General features: G+C 39.5%; 1 protein-coding gene across 7 annotated transcripts in view; it reads left to right on the top strand.

Moving 5' to 3' along the window:
• NCOA7 (nuclear receptor coactivator 7) overlaps nucleotides 1–20,731 on the top strand; it is a 90,867-nt gene that overhangs the window by 62,916 nt on the left and 7,220 nt on the right. For 5 of the 7 annotated variants that reach the window (XM_027751736.2, XM_027751759.2, XM_027751766.2 and 2 more), the window contains 8 exons: nucleotides 1,795–1,874; nucleotides 2,739–2,846; nucleotides 4,270–4,371; nucleotides 5,441–5,566; nucleotides 7,903–8,087; nucleotides 9,501–10,570; nucleotides 11,942–12,110; nucleotides 19,028–19,175. In XM_027751736.2, the coding sequence (XP_027607537.1) occupies nucleotides 1,795–1,874; nucleotides 2,739–2,846; nucleotides 4,270–4,371; nucleotides 5,441–5,566; nucleotides 7,903–8,087; nucleotides 9,501–10,570; nucleotides 11,942–12,110; nucleotides 19,028–19,175 (1,988 nt within the window). Of the gene's footprint in view, nucleotides 1–1,794; nucleotides 1,875–2,738; nucleotides 2,847–4,269; nucleotides 4,372–5,440; nucleotides 5,567–7,902; nucleotides 8,088–9,500; nucleotides 10,571–11,941; nucleotides 12,111–19,027; nucleotides 19,176–19,237; nucleotides 20,700–20,731 lie in introns of those variants that run through there. The other 2 variants (XM_027751772.2, XM_027751783.2) reach the window with 2 other exon arrangements.

The raw sequence follows: 20,731 nt of genomic DNA, 5'->3' as shown, positions 1-20,731 counted from the left end.
TGGTGCATGTCTAGTTAGTGTGAAATAATTACTCTTAACTGTTTTCTACCTTGTGTACTGTTTCAGATATAAGTAAAGGTTAAAATATCTGAAAACTTGTCTGCTTTTTCCAGCTAGACCAAATAATTTACTAGAAGATTAAGTCTACCTATCAACCTTTCTTTTTTTTCTCCAGTCATAGGTTGCAAACAGCTTAGGTGGTTTGGCTGCATGGGTGTGATACGTAGTTCTAGTTATCCTGGAGTAACCAAAATGGTACCTCCTATTAGCACAAAATAGTGTAGACTCACTCTTTGTTAATTGGGGGAGCTTCTTCAGGCAGCATTGTGCCATATTGGCAATTGTATGTAGATAATGGATAAAGAAAATATCCAGTATTTGTCACTTTTTTTGTCTTCATGTTGTTATTTTGTTTCTGATAGTTTAATATTGTGCCCTGCTAATGCTGTCTTTACCTATTTTTCCATCCTTCAGCACAGACTGCTTTGACTTTGATCATAGGAAGGTGGTGAAACAATGGTGAAAATACAAATGGTCAGAAAAAATTTCACTGTGGGTCTCCAGTCTCGGAGATGAAATATCTGAGATGATTGATGCTCTATCCCAAAATGCTATTAGAGAAAAGCCAGCATCATCCTGATCTTTCTCTTTCTACCTCTGTCATTCATGCCATGTGTACCATCCACATGTACTTAAATTGTGTATGTTTAGGTCCCTACATGTTTTCTCTGTTGTATCCCTAACCAGAGCACTTCTCGTGACTGCATCCCTGGCAGGTGGGGAGCGGGGTAAGCTGGCAGTACTGCCTGGATGTGTGTTCAGGGCTCTTGTGAGTCTCTTCTGACTGAAGGAGATAGTCCCTCCAGTAGCCTCTGGGAGACGCTGCGGCAGCTCCACAGCACTAATCTTGCTGTAGACATGGGCCAGCAGAAGGATCAGGTGCAGCATGATTCTCGACCCCTCCTTGTTTCTTGTGTACATTACAGTGGGGCAGGCCAGTCCTCGCCCTTGTTTTTACTATCTGCCTCTTGCTCCCTAGAAATAGCAAAGGTTGCAGCAAAGCCTGAATGCAAGTCAGAAGCCCTGTGCTGTCATTCCCTGTCCTTTCCCTCCTGATCTTACAGAGCTGCCAGCTTGGACCACAGGAACGGTCCTCCCAGAAGGACAGCGTCTCTGGGCTCTTGGTTCTGGCTGCTGGTTTTGCTGGGCCCAGCCTTGCGTTGTCTTCTCGCCTCTTCCCATCTTGTTCAGGCTGCAGCAACCTGCCGGAGGCAGCAGGACCTTCCTGAGGGGTTAGGGAGATAGGCTGGGCGAGCAGGGCAGCCATGAATTGCCTCACCGTGCCCCATCCCCACTCCTGGAGCTGGGGCTGCATGCTGCCCTCACCTCCCCCAGGTATGTGGGTGTGGGTCCGGGTCTGGCTGCGGAAGGCGAGACCCATGGGGCTGGGGCTGGCTGGGCAGCTGGCATCATGCCTGATCCTTGGCTTCACTCCCCCACTGCTGTAGTAAAAATTGGAAAATCTCTACCTTGTTCATGCTGCTGAGAGCTCCTGAGCGCTTTTTGGGTCCTGCAAGGGTTTTTGCAGAGTTCCTGAATTATTACTAAATCTGCTGTGCTTGATGAAGTTCTGCTTGCCTTACAATGCAATTTTAAGGCCTAATAGGTATTTTTAATGTCTTCTCTTGTTCCTGTTTACAACTCCTTTTTGCACAGCCTGTAGATCACTTTCAAAACATACTGAAAGACAAAAATCTTGAAAGTCAATTACTTGAATTTTCTTTTGCTCTTTAGATGACAATCAAAACAAAACCAATGAAAAGAAAGAGAAGAAAATGGTTTCTCAGAAACCCCATGGTACCATAGAATACACTGTAAGTATTGGTTTGTGGTGTGTTCATATCTGCTTTTTGAAAGTGGAGCTGTTGAGGTCAAGAGGGAGGCAGTGGCACAAAACTGAAAGCACTTAGTAAATAATTTTGAAGTTTACACCTGTCTCAATAGGGATTGCTCCAAATATTGTTGTATGGGGAGAGCTAGGCTGACATCCTGAATCTGTTCAGCCCAGATCCTCTGTCTTTTCTTGCAGCTGCCAATTCTATTTTTACTTCTACATTATAACTCTCTAGTAGAGCAATTGTTTTGTTATTCTGAAAAATACTTCCATTCCCACAGTGTTGCTAAGGTCATCAGGTGGTTGGCCTGTGCTTGGTCTCGAGATGGTGAGACCTCTTTGGCTATGCTGGAGCAGGACAGCAGCATGCTGCTGTGGTAGCTCAGAGGACTAGCTCTGCCCAGAAAGTCTGTGTGAGCTGTCAGGACCCTAAACAGGGACTGCACTCAACTCTCTATCATGCAGAGCTGCTGTGGAAGGTGAATGTCCCAGCTGGGAACAACACAAATGCCTGATCTGCGGTGACTGCTGGAGGTGTGGTGAACTTTGCAGTGTTTGACCTTGCTCTCCTTGCCAGACCAGTTCTAAATACAGTGGTGCTACTTTAAGGTTTTAACAGGAAAGGAGAGGGACATCTGTAACACCTCAGCACTTTATCTACTGTATAGTATGAGAGAATAGTTTTGTCTTTTTTTTTTATGCTCGTCTATCACTTAAGCTGTTAAATAGAGGGTGTATTGAGGTCATCAAGTCTATTCCCTGAAAACAGTCTGTTAGGTGGGTTTTGGTTCAGCTGGTGTGCTGAATGTTTTCACTATACCTTAAGCTTCAACTCTTTCTTCAGGCTGGAAATCAGGACACCATAAACAGCATAGCATTAAAGTTTAACGTCACCCCAAACAAGCTTGTGGAGCTCAATAAGCTTTTCACGCAGACCATTGTGCCAGGCCAGGTAAATCTTTTATTTATTTGGGGTTTTTTTTAATACCTGAAGCATTATTTGCTGTGTATTTAAAAGCTTTTTAGCACTTAGATATATATCTTTTAGGTACTTGGATACAAGGATAAGGGGCAGTAATTTAAAGCCCTCCCTCAAAGTGAAACTTAGTAGATCATTACTTGGAGTGGGGGGGGGAAGGGAGAGCTTTGTAATTGCCATATCTGGCTTGTTATTTGTGTGCTGTCACTAAAGCTTAAAGATGACTTTGAAGCTCAATAAGGTAATGCAGTTGTTGCAAGGGAGTTGAATTCTTGGCAAGTCTAAATAAATGCAATATATAATGCATTAAAGAATTACAAAGTTAGATACAGAAATTGAAATGGCTTCTTGCCATTATGTTGGGAATGAGTCAGTCTCCTGTAAGATAAGAAATAAATGGCGAGAGAATGGTTTTAGGAGAGTCACGTATCGGAAAGGCAAATATAGAGACTAACACCCGGTTCATGAAGAGCAGATCTCTACTTCTGCTTCACAGACATGAAGAGATTCAAGTGTCCTGATTTGCATATAGGGAAACTGAGGCAGAGAGAGATGGCTTGACTTACCTAAGAATACCCAGCAGACAAAAGCTGGGATAAGGAAAATAGTTTCATTTTTCTGAACATTTTTAGTTTAAAACTAAACTGTGAACATTTTTTAAATTTAGAAATATCTTTCTTTGCTCTGAGACTTGGAACAAATGACTCACTTTTTATTTTGGGTGGAGGTCCAAAGGTGTACTGCAATTCTAGTACTCCTGTACTAAAAATCTGTAATGTTCACTGTGAGGGAATGTGGAAATTCAAACAAAGCATTGCATTTTTATATACGCTTATATTAGCATTGTACATTTGGGATTTTTTTCTTACAATTGTAGTATATACTAAAATGCTGCTTCATATAAAGAATATTTTCTTAGATTTGGAGATGCAAATATGTTTTTGGAAACAGACAACCCGTAGTGAAGTGTTATAAACTTCTAGCACTAAAAATCCCTCTTTTTCAGCAACGGCCTTCACTTTAGAGCAGAATTTGTTTTTACAAGTTAGTGGTTATTAATAGTAATTTTGCAGTTACTTGTTTTCTAGTTGGCGGTAGTTGCAAAGCAACCTGGGATTGCAAATCTTAGGGGGGAAAAAAGGTTCTCAATCTGTGGAATGTGTTTTACTCTCTTGCCTGTGCTGCAAAACAAAATGTAGAGCTAGATCCTGCAATTAGACTTGCATGTGCCCCACTATCATCACCTATGAAGGGCTTTAGAATAAGTAGTTGTTAAGGAGTGCATTGCAGTCATAAGTGATCAATATTGTGGTGTCTTTCTAGAAGAATGTAGTATTTATATTGAATAACCTTTTACAGCTTGTACCTTACTGTTCTGAAATGTGTTTGTATTTAGATTCTCTTTGTGCCAGAGACAAGCGCTGCAAGACTGTCGTCTTTTAGTCCTGGTGCTCCTGTTTCTCCTTCATCGTCAGATGCCGAATATGACAAACTCCCTGTAAGTCAGATATGGGTTCACTGGTCTTAAACTCTCGAAATATTTTCTGATTCTGAAGTTGAGATTCAAGGCTCTGTAAATAGCAGCCTTTTGAGGTTACAGGCCTTGTGTGTAGTGTATTGTGTAAAATTAATTTGCTGTACTACGAAATTTACCATATCTTAAATAAAATTCCAAAGTAAGGAAATTCTGTCCGAGCTTAGGACCCCATTACAAGTTCAATTGGGCCCGGAGTCTATCAAAACAACTGAAAATAGTCCAGTGTGCAATCTTTAAAGAATAGAAAGTCAAATATGAAAAATTATTTAGTGTTTCACACTGGAGATTTTTATGCTGCTCTGCAGTCCAGAGTCTTGAATCCTGCATTGGGATCCTTGAACAGAGAGGCTGTTAGTTTAGTCTGAGCAGTCAGTATCTTTCTAGTTAAACATATTATGGTGGTACCCATATATAGACTTGTGTTTAGACAAGACTGCAGGATTTAATCTTTGTGAAAGGCCTTGCTACAGCTGATCTTTCATTTTCTTTAGAAGGATGATTGGCTATGATGATTTTTAGACAGTAGTTTTAGGCAGTTTAGCTGCCTTTAACATCTTTAATATTAGCTGATGTAAAAGTAATTAGTTATTTCAAATCCATAACTAATGAAAAGGAAAGTGGAGAGAAGCTTAGAGTGAATAACTGTGTTTAACCTTAGCCTTATGCCTCTGTGCCACCTGCATGGGGAATCACACTAGTGCTCTATGAGCAGAGGTCTTCAGTGTAGATGATGTGGCAGGGCAGGCCCTCTCTTAATGAGAGTGCATCACTGAATTTTGGTGAGCTGACTTGCCTTGGTATTTTTTAATTTCTTACCTGTTGTTTGTATGGAGGTTTTTTTGTAGTGTTACAAGGGGTTTTTTCCATACAGGATGCTGTGGGAAGTGAACATACATACATACATAACCATTGCTTTTCTTCCTTAAGCAAAAGGAAAATAGTTGTTTGAACCTGGCCTTTTAGTTTTTCAAAATCTAAAAGTATAGTATTCCGATCCTGTTGCTCTGCACTGAACTTTCTCTTTTCTAAGGATGCTGATTTGGCAAGAAAGGCTTTCAAACCAGTTGAGAGAGTCTTGTCCTCTACTTCAGAAGAGGATGAGCCTGTGGTTGTCAAATTTTTAAAAATGAATTGTCGTTACTTCACAGATGGTAAGGTAGGTGAAACCTGATTTTTGGGCATTGTTTGAGATTCTTTAAAAGCAAAATCTCTTTGGATAAGTAAGAGATGAATAGTGGGGGAGTCAAATGTGCTCCATGTTTTTAAAGAATGTAAACGTTATGTTGGCTTTATCTGTTACTGCTGCGCTTATTGATACTGTGATAATATGCTGTATAATTTTGTTCTTTCAGTTGTTTAATTTGTTATGCTAATAGCTTTATGAAAGAATAGCTCTTCTACCCGTCATTATTCCATTACTATGTCTTACCAATTATCTGTGTAAGAGTGCATTGCTGTAGAGTGCATACAGAGAGAAAACTGCACTTTAGAGTTATGACATGTCAGGATTAGTTGTCCAAGTTCCATTAAATTGTGCAACAGCTTTATAAAATGAGTACATGCCAATCTATTTCATTTATGACTTCAAGATAAATTTTAACTATTTCCCAGAGCAGTGTTTCCAAATATGTCCATGTTGCTTCTGTCTTTCTAATTAGTGTTGTGCAAGCCTTAATAAAAAGATAAATATTGCTTTATACAACCTTTTCTTTTCTTTTCTTTCTGTTTTGTGTAAGCATTCTTGTAATACATGTGTACCCACCACAACTGCAAACCCTAAATTACAGCAGCTGTTTTAGAAGCAAAGGCACAAAGCTTGGGTAGTATTTTAACCTGCTTTGCTTCTCAAGGTTGCAAGACACTGTCTTCTTGAACCACCTACTTTGATATATCTACTCTTGTTGACTCTGGTTTCAGTTAGATATCTGCATGTTTGGGTTTTCAAATTCTCTGGAATTTATAACACTGGATATGCTAATCATTGTCATTTCAACGTATTTTTTCCCTTAGTCCTGACTAAGATGGATGTGTTTACACCTACAGTTTCTGGCTTCAGTGGATGTAGACTGTATTTAACCACTCTGCAATTTTGCAGTCTGCTATTTTGTAGAAAGTAATAGAGAACTACTTGGTGCATTGCATGTAAATTAGGGCAATACTGTCACTTTGTATGTGATGCTTGTTAGTTGCAGAGGATACAGATTGCCAGTTTTATGGCTGCAGGACTGAAAAAGTAATTTGCAGTCAGAACAATTTAAAATGAGATGGCTTCTTTGCCAGCATAGCTAAAATCCCTTGTTGCCTTGCTTCCCGCAGTGGGAAGCACAGCCTATTGATGTATTGCTTTTCTGGCTATACTAGAGTTACATTACATGTCTCTGCATTTGGCTTCGATTCTTTGACCCAAACACAAACCAGGCTTGTGAACTGGGTCATACAGGAAAAGCAAATGTGAAATACATATGGACTTTGCTTAACAGAGGAGCAGGCATTCAGGTACTCACTTGCTAGTGCCAAACCATCAGCTTGATATCTTATTCATTAAAACAAACAAACAAACAAACCAAGCTTGTGGTCTTTTACCTGCCTATTTGCGAGACTTCCTTGGCTTGCCTTGCAGATGACCTTGAATAGTTAATAATATCTGCAGTGTGAGTCACTCCAGTTGATCTGTGGCTCCTATTTGTCAGTTGTCATGATTTACACACAGCTTCTGAGTTGGTCTGGTGAATTTTGTAACTCCTCTGAAGGAGAGGGTGCAGGAGAGAGACATTGGAAATCTCCTTTGTAAATCTTGAAAAATGGTCAGTTGCCACGAGTTGATGTTGAGTAATGGCTGATGCAGCCTCTTTCAAATTCATGGGTAGAGCACGTTTTGAAGAATTAAATATGTCCTCTACAGCTGTGCAAAATATGCTTGGATTGGTAGTAGAAGCTGCTTCTATTTTGGGGAGAAGATCTCTCGTATCAGATCCCTATATAGAGAAGCTTTTTGCATGTACCTATGGGAGACTAGATCAAGGAGACCTATAGTGTAGCTTAGCATAGTAGCCTGGACATTTCCATGAGTAAGACTGCATTCAGGTGTGCTGGTTGCATGTAAATTCATGTATCAAATGAAGATGGCTGCATTTAGAATAAAAAACTACATCCTTTTTTAAAAAAATAAATCCACTAATCTATTTTGTTAGAGATTGATTAACAGTCACATTTTTATCTTGTAGTAGTCAGCACTGAAAGTTGAATAATTCAGATGTTATTCCTTACCTGCAAAGAACTTGGTTGTTACTAAGACACTTTTTTCTTTGTTCTTCTTACAATGTCTGACTTGATGCAATTGGAACACAGAATGTTTTGTTAGCAAAGATTGCATGACACAGTATAAAGAGGCAGGAAAGAGGTTTTGCTTTTTAGGATAATAGCCTAAAAGCCAATAATAAATGATAAGTGCATTATATGTGATGTGCTAACTCTTCTCTTCTCCTATTTTAGGGTGTAGTTGGAGGAGTCATGATAGTAACTCCAAACAATATCATGTTTGACCCACATAAATCTGATCCTCTGGTAATTGAGAATGGCTGTGAAGAATATGGGCTCATCTGCCCTATGGAGGAGGTTGTCTCAATAGCTCTCTACAATGACATCTCTCACATGAAGATTAAAGATGCATTGCCATCGTAAGGAGTGTTCTTTCCTGAACTTATATTTGTAGATTTTCAGTAAGGGTCATGGAAAAGGGGCAGGAGAGGGGGGAATGGAGGGGAAGAGTTTTAATGCAGCAGAGTAAAAAAGGGGAGGAAAGTGCCAGCAAAGGAATGATTCACTTGTGTTGTTCTTCCACTTTCTTTTTAGAACACTGAAGTGGCATTAAAGGCAAATCGGTCATGCATATGAGAACCAAAGTGCAAAGGAGACCAGTACAAACCAGTAATTAATAAAAGCATTGGTGTGGCTGGGCCCTTGCACTGACCTGTCTCTAGGGCTATTTCAGTGGAAGCAAATAGGGTTAGATTTGGACCAATATTGTGTTACCAGGACTGTTCTGAGAGGAGTATTTAAAACTTTTAAAGATAACACTCCCTTAACTGCCATCTTCAGGACTTACAGAAATACCAGTCTATGGAATACTTCTATTTCAAACCAGAAATGCATCGATAGTTATAATCTATAATGCATAATAGACTTTCTGGGTGAGCTACTTTCTTTTATGCATAGACTAGGCAGTGCTTATGTATTTGTTCTAAGCAAGGTTTTGTTCTTACAGGCAATACCTGTTTGATCAGTGGAATTCATCATCTTCCCTCCATTTTCTCATTTCAAGAAAAACTTTCCAGATACTTGTTATGCTCATTACTAGAGCGTTTAGTAACTTCTTAGTAACCTTTAAGTGATGAGGGTCTTGTATTCTCATTCACCTCAGACTTTTTTGCAGTAATGAAGAGCTCAAGTTTTATGATGATAGATTTTTTTCAGAGTTTTCCATTCTGAAATGTTTTATGATTGTCCTACTTTAAAAAGAAACGTTTGAGGAAGCTGCATTGAAACAGTATGTTTGAGTAATGGAGACAAATAAAAGGAAAAAACCTCTGTTGCCTGTTACTGTTTTGCAGTAAATATGTTTGAACAGGACATGACTTATCTCCAATTTGCTTTTTCTCAAAAATACGTTTGTACTGACTAGGGAAGCATGGATGGTTGTAGAGGTTGACACATTGTCAGGTTTGGGAAATTACAGTATTAATATGATTTGAATGAAATTCCATCAGCTAAATACATGTCCTGTGATTTTCTGTTACTGAACTTCTGTTGACTTGCACACTGTTATTACACGTGTACCATTTCTTCACCCATGTGGCATATTCTGCCAAGTGGTTTACTCATTTTATTTTTGTATTATCCTTTCAGCATTTTTCTCCATTTTCTTTAAAGTCACTTATTTCCAAAATTTTGTGTTTATTTTGGAGAAGATAATTTTTCGTTGAGTGTCACAGTTTAAGTTTGTATATTATTTAGTTTTTCCTTTCAGTTTTTTTTTTCTGTTTCCGTTTTGCTTTTAACATCCTATGTACATCCATCATTTCCCCTGACAGTGACATACCAAAGGATCTTTGTCCTCTGTACAGGCCAGGAGAATGGGAAGACCTATCCTCTGAGAAAGATATCAATCCTTTCAGCAAATTCAAATCCCTTAGCAAGGAAAAGAGGCAACAGAATGGGGATCCATCCATTGCTCTGGGCTCCAAACAGATAAAGCCTTCAGATAAGGAAAAGTCTGCTGATTTTGAAGTTCTTCAGTCATCTGAGAGTACAGGCTCAATCAGATCAAATTCTGTGGAGTTTCCCAACAACATCACTGCCACTGAACATTTGGAAAAGTTTACTGTGGATCCATGTACCAAGGACCCTTCTGGGGAAAAAAATGCTTCAGATATCAAAACCAAAGAAAAATTGCGTTTAGGAGAAGGAGAGGATGACTTCACTGAGCTGGAAAAGACATCATCGTCTCATATGGATAGAGGGTTGGACAGGAAAATCTCAGTAATGGAAGGCTTGCTGGCAGACTCCCAGGACTTGGGGAGAACTAAGCAGCAGGTAACCAAACCTACTACAGAAGTCCAGGAACACTTGACAGTTGATTCCTTGGAAAAAAAGGACAGTGTTGAACCTAAAGCTGACTTAGACTTAGAGCTGTGTGAAAAGCAAGATGTTATTCCAGAAGTAAACAAATGTGTCAGTTCCCCGACAGGTAAGGTGGAGAATGCGTTGGACACTAAGAAAGAGCTAGAGAAAGATAAACTTATTGAATTTTACCTCAATAAAGATGGGAATGGGTCTCAGTCATCTGAAGACTTACACAAGGCTGAAATCCAGAAAGGTGAAAACAATAAAGCAATTGGCATAGACCTTACACTTAGCTGTTCAAAGTCCCAAGCTAATGAAGTCCATACAGTTAAAAGTATGGAGCTTGATTCCTGCTGTGTTGAAAGGAAAGCACCTTCATTAGAAATCAGCTCAGCAGCAGCAGAGGAAAAGAACCTGAAAGAGTCTGTGGACTCTTCTTTAGTACCAGCTATAGACAAGACCTGTCAAGAAACACAGTTAGACAATCAATCAGAAATCAGACTGTGGCTGCTGCAGAAAATTCAAGTGCCAATTGAAGGTAGGTCTCTGGTTATCCTTATTTCCTCTGAGACTTGGACAGCATTACGATGGTAACCTTTGAATGGATTGCATTCTGCTCTAAATTTCCTCTTTCCCTGGTCTCTTTTTTACTCTTGTATATTTCATTTTTATATTATCTGCTATCTTCAAATTCTCTAAGCTTCTGGTTTGATAAGTAGCTTGTGTGCTCTTCCCATATCCAGTGATCACAGATTATATATCTTTACCTCTGTTTGCTGGGTTTAAGAAGGACAGTGAAATGTCATCCATTTTCACTACTGACAAGGACACTTCATGGTCTATGAATCGTCACTCTATATTGCATCTGTTGCCTTATGGAAGTCTGTCAGTGTATTTCTGAGAGTATCCAAAGTAGTAGTGCATTGCTCTAAGGCAGGTTACCAAAGTATTCTTGACACTATTTGTGTATGTCCGGTGTCTTTCATGCTATGGAAACCTTTAAAGAAGTGATAAATAGGAATATATGTAGAGTCCTACTGACTGATCTTTTTTCGTGATTGTTACTGTGTTATCACAAAATTCAGGCTACTACTGGAAAGCATATAACGAAATGAAATCTTAGTTCAGATAGTATGCACACAATGATAAGTATGCATACTACCATTTCTACCCAGTGCCTCCAAGCACTAGCGTGTCCTGGAGCATTGATGCTCCTCTCTTGGCAATTTAATGAACCTGTGGATATACCCTTGATCCATATCAGGTAGGGGGGATGATTAGAGTGGAAGTCTTTATTTTAAAAACAGTAGTTCTTAAAATGATTTTTCCTTTCTTTCAGAAGGGTTTTTATCTTGCTAGTTATATTTGGCTGTATGCGTATTCCTAAAATGAAGAAGGCAACTTCAGTGTGATTAAGGCTAGAGTTTATTAAGCAGGGGTTCTTCACACTAGCAATTTGAGGAGCTTAAACTGCTCTTATGCTTGGCCCTGACTTGTGCAGATAAAAGGTGCTTATATGGCTGTCTGACCATCAGAATTGAGAAACCGATTAGGCTTCTTGTGTGCGTGCGTAAAGGATTACCCCTCAGTGGGATGGGTTTCCAGGACCCAGTCAAACACTGTCCCCTCTACTTGCCTGCTTCATGTTGCAGGCAGCACCCAGCCTGGTCATGTTACCTATTTGCTTTACAGGGTTATTCTGTACATAGCTTTACAGCTGAGGGGGGTACAGTTTAGGATGAATGTGGATTATTAAATCAATTGTGCTATTGAAGTCAGGTGTAATTCTGTGGAGGATGCCTCTGAGTATTGCTCTGCACAAGATTATTAATCTTTGTCACAGTGTTTTATCAGCCACAGTTTTTGTACTTTTCCTGTAAGCAGCCTGTTTCTTTTGTGTCTTATTCAGATATGCTTCCTTCAAAAGAGGAGAAGAGCAAGACTCCTCCAATGTTTCTGTGCATTAAAGTAGGCAAGCCCATGAGAAAGTCCTTTGTGTCTCAGAACACCACCGTGTCTCAGCAGTACAGTAAGAAGATAAAGCAACCAGAGTACTGGTTTGCTGTTCCTCGGGAAAGGTAAGCTGCAGTCCTCTTAGCACAAAAACATGATTGTCTGTTACTTTTTAAATGTGTAGTGCTTTCTCGAGTTGAATCTGATCTTCCTTATGTGGTCCAAGGTGTGAAATGCAGCAGGGATGCTGAGATTAGGAGAGGGGTGCCCTCATTTCATTGCATGCCAGAAACAAAGCAATGTTTGTTGCTGGTCTAACACAGCTCCCAGTGGGAAGGAAGAGAGGTTTAGGTGCCACTTGAAGATGGAAAGAGGAATGTATGTGCAGCTAACATGTGATAAACGAACTGAAGGATGGTCTGGGTTTCCCCTGTAGTCTAGAAGGTGAGGGAAAGGAGTAAAGGGGAGCAGTGCCTGGAGAGTCAAGGAATCCACTAAGGTGTCAGTGCTAAAAAACCCCAGGTATTTCACATGAGCAAAGGGCATCATGTTGGAAAAGGGAGACACTCCTAACTAAACAAGTGTGATTATTTCTGCCTTCAGGCCCATAAAAAATAGTCCCTTTGCAATAAAATTGAAGAACATAAACGTTTCTGTGTACTTATGTAGTACTATAGCAAAAAGTAAGACAACAAACTAGAGAGGTGAAGGTCTGTGATTTTCCACATAAATCACCCAAGAATTTTCACTGTCTGTGAGGAATCAGATCCCTGATCCTTCTTTTGCTAGAAGGCAGCTAGAGGAATTCTCTGGTCTGTTGATGAACCAAAATCAGTGATTTTGATGAATTAGATACCGGGAAGGAGGAAGCTGAACTTGTGATCCATCCCAGAGGTGTTTATTTAAGATGCAATCAATCTTTTTTTTAAATTATTTTTATTTAATAATTTTAATTTCAAATATGTAGCATGTATGTTGATTTAAGTGTTTATTTTTAGTGGTTTAGAAATGAGTGTTTTGATTGCCTGTAGGGAAGTTGCTGACCTGGAACTCTCCCTGGAGGAGAGGGAGAGGTTTAATCCAGCTGGAATGTGCCATTGGGAGTGTAGCTGGATAGATTTTGGCTTGCTTGCTATCTGCTGATCTCAGTCCTTGGCTCCTCAGGGATTGCAAAAGGGTGGGTTCAGAAAATTCTAGGTGGAAGTGTGAGTAAATACTTCAAGGAATGGAGTGATGGTGTAATATAACACAAGGTCAGTTACTGCATTGGGGATAGTGTATCTAACATTGAATAAAGCTGCTGAGCTGAACTTGAGGTCATCTCTAATCATTGCTCTGTGCAACAGGTAAATCTATCCAGCTTCTTACCACAGACTTGGAAAATGGCTTTTGTACTTGTCTTTTCTGTACTTGTGTGCAGAAACTTTCTGAAGAGTGAGCAGACCTAATCCATATATAAACTGAGGTGCTGACAACTGGTTTGTACTTCAGTTTTTATAATGAGAAAAAAGTAATTTCTGCGGTGAGCTGCTGCAGCAGTACTTGGCTGTGTTGGCTGACAGACCAGATCTTTGATATCAGGGCGGCTGTTCAGATCTTGATCAAAATTAGAGGTGAATGATTGGTTATAAGATTGGGTCATTTTGGTGCTATTCATGCATGCCTGTTTTAACATGACAGAATTGCATAAAAGATCATGTAAAACTTGGAGCAGAAATGAAATGTGAGCCCCACTCCTTTGTATTAATGCAAGACATCTTTGCCTCTTGAACAAGACAGTGTTTTCTCCAAGCAAAACGCAATGCTTCCTACCTGCTGAGAATATTCTTGCATCAGTACTGCGTAGTATATAATTATAAGTGTTGCATCTTGACAGTGCCGTGGATAGTAGGTCATGAGGGATAGCTTTGCAACGTATTTTAGATACAATATATGAGATAATTTACTACATTTAAAACTATTTGGAATGCAGTTTATGTTCATGTATGAAAATACCAAAGATATCACTCTCATCTTGTTGGCCACAAAGCAGTGTAAGTGATAGTAACAAAAAAACAAACAAACAAAACCCACAAAAAACAAAACCGAAACACCAAAACAAACTAACAGTCCAAACCTGGAGAGAGATTGTGAAGAAATTGGTCTGCATGTCTGTAATCACAGCGTAAGTTAAAGCTTCCTCTGATTTACTTTTAATTACATTTTTTCCATGGTCTCTTAGTGTTTGCTGTTAAAACAGCGTCTGTCATCAGTTGTGAAAATGGCTCCATTTTCAGCCTGGACCCCATAGCCCACTCCTCCCAGCAGAGCTGCTCTTCCATATACAGGCTGCTTTCCTGGCCTTGGAGGCTGCAGGAAAGTGGCACTAGAGGGAAAAATGTACTTACCATTTAATTTACTTTTTTTTTTTAAATGGAAGCCTCTGGAAACATTATTAATATAGAGAGAAGACTTCAAGGCTGATATTCTTTATGAAGGCTGTCGCTAAATCTTAAGTCTCATTTGCCTTTTGTGACTGTTGTAGGTGTTCTCTCTTCCTGCATGGCTTCCAGGGTGCCAAGGGTGTCCCGGCACACATCCCCCTGTGACCTGCACAGTGTGGCTGAGTTAATCAGTCACTACAGGACTCCTTTGTGCTGCCTGTTTGATCACAGGAGTGCTCACCTTAGCACGTAAAGGGGGTAGTAGGTGTCTTGAGTTCCCTTATATACAGATTACTCAGGCTAGGGCAGCTTCATGACAGGTTCAGCTGAGCAGAGAGGAACCCATGCTTTTGGACACGAATACAGAAGCTGATTCTTTTGCTGGGAAGTCTTGCAATGGGTATAGCTTACAGTATTAGGGGGTAAGTCTTTGTGTGCTCTTACTACATGGATTTATGTTTAAATGGTAGGTAGATTTCCCACCCTAGTGGATTTTGAGTAGTAGTAGCTCAGTAATTAGGACACAGATTTCCTTAGTGTCTTGCAGAAGAAAATGCCTTGCACTGGGACAGAGATAGTAATGCAGAATTTCTTTGTAAATAATAGCTTGCGCATAATAGCATTGACTAGTTCATCAGTCAAGAAGTAAATCTCTTTGATTTTCCCATAGTATAAATTTGGCAGACAGGTTTGGTTTATGAATGTAAACTTTGTACTGAAGTATATGTAAAAGACTGAGATCATGCTGCTGAGAGGATACCTGCTTTTTTTTTTAAGTTTATTTTGGAAAGGAGGCAGATTTTCAAGGAGGAAAAATAACAGGAATTGAGCCTTGCTTCTCTTTTTCAGTCTTGGCATCCTACCTCATTGATTTGTTAGATTTGGTTTGGGGAGATGGGTAAGTTTTGGTTTGGTTTTTGTTACTGTTTCAGTTTCTGTGGGGTTTCCTTTTGTAGAGCAAGATATTGCTTGATTGTGACTCGTGTTAGTTTGTAACACCCTGTATTTAACACGGTTGAAGCTGAGACCTGAAAGAACTTGCAGCACAACTGGCTGGAATCAATACCTACAGGATGCTTCCATGCACTTACACAGGGCTTTGCATAAAGGGACAATGATTAAGATGGTCCAGATGCTGAAGGATCATTCTTCCATGTTCATGTTAATGGAACAGGTAGCATAAAAGATTTAGAATCCTTTTGAATTAGCCTCCTACAAGGAGAGTACTCCTAGTCTACTCATAATAAGATATCAAACTATATAGATGAAACCTATGAAAACCTGTTTGTACCTGTAGCTTAATGTCTTATAAGGAGGACTCATCGAAGTCTATATAAGTTGGTAAAAGCATATGAGGGCTTATGATACCTCAGCCCTCATAAAATTTGTGAAGGATTGTCATCTAGGCAGGCACGTTTATAATACAGTCACAGGACTCCTCTGAATTAATTCCTTTTTCTAGGCCAGGAGCTGTGGTTGGACCTAGAGCCTTTTGAATATTTTCTTTCTGGAGTGATTAACTTCAGGTTTCTGAAGTTGTTTCTTTCCAAGTGCTTTGTGTTTTATTGATGTTTCTCTGTTAGTCATGACACACTCATAAGCATATGATCACCAAAACAGCCGCTGAGTTCTAGGATAAATTTCCTCACAGCTGTCAAGTTGGCTGTAAGAGAGTTCCTCAAGCAGTGGTTTTTCAATTTAAAAATTGGCTCCAATTTTTTTCAATTTGGTAGCTTGAAAATACCAGGATAGCATAATGTTACAATTTTATTAGCAGAGCATCCATTTTCAGAATGACAATCACCTATTTCTGTTTTATGCTGCTGCTTCTTAAATCTGGAGTGTCTGGATTTATTTATCAACTGTCCATTGTAGAAGAAAACTTAGTTAGGTACTACTTATATAAACTGAGCATATACAGGTCCATGGGGCCTGACAGGAAATGTTCGGAGTATACTGAGGAAGTTGGGCTGCTTTCTATCATCTTTTGAAAGGTTATGATCACTGATTAGATAGAAGAGAAAAAAAACCCATGAGACTCACTATACATGAGACTCACAGGTTGCATGGAGAGGTTGTAGAATCACTGTTGGAGATTTTTACAACTGCAAATGGACAAGAATGTGCAGCCTCCTGTAACCTGGAAGGTAGCTCTGCTATAAACAGGAACTGGCCTAGATGATCTCCAGAGGTGCCTTACAACCTAAATATGTTCTGCAATTCTGAGATCAGAGTATGCCGCTCTCCTTCACCCACCTGCATGAATGTGCTTTAAAACTGATCTTAGCCGGACAGCAGCAACCATTAATTTTATTGTTCATTCTTAGGGATTTGCAGGAATTAAGTAGTTGGCTTTCCAGAGTAGAACTGCTGTACATAAAATACACAGTGCTCAAGTTAAATGTCTCTTCCAGTTAAAAGTCACATTAGTTAGCAAAGAGATGATCATACTGCTCTTTCTGAAGCCTCTGCGAGCAAGTGAAGGGAACAGGGCATGCTGTTGATGTGGGAAACTTGTGCAGTTAGAAGAAGATAAGATCTTGACTGAAATGAGATGATACAACTTTTAGAAGAGCCTTCCATAGTTCACTGGTTTTAGATCAGTGCAAACATGTAAGCAATCACATGGCTCCTCACAAAGAAGAGGGAACCCTTCACAATGGGGGTGCGACCCTCTTTTAGCTTTTTCCAGGCAATTATTGGTGAGAACTATCCCAGAGACCAATTGTTTGCACAGTACTACCTTGATCTCTTTTGTGTCTGTGTTTCTGTGGAGGAATGAGCAGCAGCTAAAATTTTTTACTTCGATATCAGCATTAACTACCTTATTTGTTCTTGATGAAGGGAGGCTGCTGATAACTCAGGAACTAGTGTTGGGTGTTCAAAAAATGTAGGATAATTGTAAAACTGTATTTATTATATATATTAAAAATGTTTCACAGGTACAGTTGTTATTTGATAACAAATTTAAATTCTGCTAGAACATCTCCTAGCCATGCACCACAAAATGCGAATGTGCAAAGGAGAGGAGAAAAACATGTTTCTTTTTCTCTTATTAAGAGGGCATTTCCATGATGAAGCAAAGCAAATCCTTTACTCTTTTTGAGGGGAGTGGAAATTAGAGCGAAATATCTTGAGACAAAAGTGATTGAAGCCCCTCCAGACATCCAAATCAGAGGGCTGGAGCACCTCTCCTATGAAGATGGGCTGAAAGAGTTGGGGTTGTTCAGCCTGGAGAAAAGAAGGCTCTGAGGAGACCTTATATCAGCCTCCCAGTACAAAAAGTGGGCTTAAAAGAGAACAGGAGAGGGACTTTTTACAAGGGCATGTAGTGATAGAACAAGGGTAAATACCTTTAAACTGAAAGAGGGTAAGTTTAGATTAGATATTAGAAAGAAATTCTTTACTGTGAGGGTGGTGAAACCGGAACAGGTTTCCTAGAGAGGTTGTGGATGCCATGTCCCTGGAAGTGCTCAAGGCCAGGTTGGATGGGGCTTGGAGCAGCCTGGTCTAGTCGAAGGTGTCCCTGCCCATGGCAGGGGGATTGGAATTGCATGATTTTTGAGGTTCCTTCCAACCCAAACCATTCTATGATTCTGTGAAATATCTCACTTTGACTGTGAATTAGTGTAGCTGTTGTGAGCAGGCAACAATTTCAGGGCTGTCAGTTTATGCAGTTAGACCTACCATCAAACTTTAGCCCTCTTTGGTAGGGGTACAGAAGAAAAAACATAGGCTCACTTGGAAAAATCTCTGGAATTATACTAGTGATCCTGAACTGATTGCAACAGAGCTGAGTTGGTATTTTAAGATTATTTTTGCATATATATAAATCTAAGTAAGCTTAGTATAACTCTTGAAATATAGGGGCAAAATGCCTAAATTTCTCTTAAGACTTTTCATGTTTTGTATTGATCAAGGAATTGCTGGACAAAACTTTCAGAGGAGTAAGTGGAGACAGATCCAGTGCCATAAGCACTTATTATCTTTCTATCTGCCCTCTTTACCAGGTGTTTTTTTTTTGCTGGCAATTCAACTTTTTGTATAGTGGATCCATTATCATATTCCTGTTTAAAATTGCATGTGTTCATTTTAACTTTAACATATTACATAAATTCTTTATTCAGAAATTGTTTCATGTTTTGTTACGGATGTTGTCAAGGACCATTTCTTTAAAGACAGTGGCTGAGAGCTGACTACATTTATGGAAGAGCATGTACTCCTGGTATAATATCATTAGCAAAGCTGTTGGTAACAGCTTATTTTCATAATGCTAACAGAATGAAGATTGTTTTGTGATTAGCCTCTATAACTTTTAAAGGGCAGCTAGAAATGTGGTGTAGACTTTACTGGTGATCTCATGGCTTGTTTTATCCTGGAGGTCAAACTAAATAAGTAAAGTACATTGAGAGGAGTGAAAGCAGAGCAACCTTCAAATGTTTCAGGCTGCCAGGTGGGGGGAGCTGTTGCTTTGTGTGATATGTGAGGGTGGAGGTACACGAGTATCCTATTTGTGTGGTTGTCCCTGCTTTGTCATTGGGCAAGACCTCTGTACTACGTGACAGCGTTATGTTCACGGACCACTGAATAATGGTTGTCTCCTCCTCTTTTCTTCATAGGGTGGATCACTTATACACATTTTTTGTTCAGTGGTCACCAGAAATATATGGGAAAGATGCCAAAGAACAAGGTTTTGTCGTGGTAGAAAAGGAGGAACTTGACATGATAGACAACTTCTTCAGTGAGCCCACTTCTAAAAGCTGGGAGGTGAGTTCTTTCTGCCTTTACATGAAGCACATGCATATCAAGTGTGCATCCTCTGTTAAGAATCTTAGCAGTTGTTCTTTTGAGGATTTTTATGGTGTTTCTTTATAAGTTTCTGCTTCACATAGAGGTCTCTTCAAGACTTTTATCTGTCTCACAAATGTACTCCTATTCCTTCAGTCCTCTTTTCTTCTCTCCCTAGAAAGAGCAGGTGTTTACCTGGGAGCTGTGTGGCGTGCAGCCAGAAATTGTGTAAATATTTTGATCGTGTGATGTTAGTCTTTTGCAAAGCTATACAGGTGGATATTGCTAAATTCTTATTGTATTTATATGCTACAAATAAAACCTTAGAATGTAATGTATATATGCGCGTAAACATCAACACAGACTCCTGTGTCCTGGTTGAAACTCAAATGTGGTGATGTGCCAGATTCTTGCTTCTTGGGTGCACACAGCAGTACTGTTTGAATATTGGCTCTAAGATGGATAAGTTTTATCCTTGGACTTTGGGTTTTTCATGAGGGGTCTTTGGCAATCTGTTTTAACCACTTGGCATGCATGTGCTTGTTATCTATCTGTTTCTTCTGCATACAAAGCCTAGTTTCTAAGGGAAATAAGCTTGAACACCTTTTTAAAATTATATTTCTGAATGCTCAAACACTTGCTGTGCTAAGGATATGGGATAAATTTAAAAAGACAGATAATTCCCAAGTGGGAAATATCTTTATGGCGATTTAAAAAGTGATCTGCTTATATGTCTTAAACTTGTTTTCTTTAAATTCTACTGCCTTTTTTTTGAGCATTTTTATCTTCAAAGTGTGTTATACTGTTCAAAAATGGAACTTGAGAGTGGGACTTGTCATTTGCAATGTAGCAGCCTCTAATCCCAAATAGCTTATATTTTTACACTTTTGTAGTTTCTTAATGTTGGTGCTTTGTGAACTGCAAGATGAGGAAAAAAAAGCCTTTCTTGTTTTCTCAGAGCTGAGGGCAGTCATACATTGCACTAGATTTCACTGTTCAGTTATTTGCATGCCATTTTCATAAAACCAAAATGAAGGAGGAGAGCCAGTGATCCAAAGAACAGAGGTGGGAGAGATCTAGCCACACTAGGAGCTTGTCTCTCATTGTTTTATTTAAATATGTATTGGGAACTGGAAACTGCTTCTAAAGGTGCGTTTCTTTCATTTGTAATATATTCGGGCTTTACCAATTTAAAGTAGGTCTGCCAGGAAATCTCTGTTGAATAAAGTCCAAATTTGGGCATGATGACTGTGGAAGTTTCACTCTCCCTTGCGGGGAAACAGAAAGTGTAATTGTAGAGAAGCATATAAGCAATTTTATCACAGCACGCCATGGCCAGTAGCTGTCTGTCATGCTTGTGGGTTAGAACTCTTGCCACTAGAGCAGGGATAGAGTGGTGGATACTGCAAAATAAACTGCTAGATGATGAAACAGAGACAAATGCCTTTGAATATTCGAATTCTTTACTATGCCAGACCTGACCAGGAGGAACCTTTTGTGGAGGTATGTTGAACTGTGTCCCTGTTTGAGCAGTG

This window comes from Pipra filicauda, unplaced genomic scaffold (genome assembly GCF_003945595.2).
Source record: "Pipra filicauda isolate LSUMZ 115617 unplaced genomic scaffold, ASM394559v2 scaffold23_size5868930_pilon, whole genome shotgun sequence".
NCBI lineage: Eukaryota > Metazoa > Chordata > Aves > Passeriformes > Pipridae > Pipra > Pipra filicauda.
The sequence above is the reverse complement of the archived record's forward strand: the minus strand, read 5'-3'. Positions and strand labels throughout refer to the sequence as shown.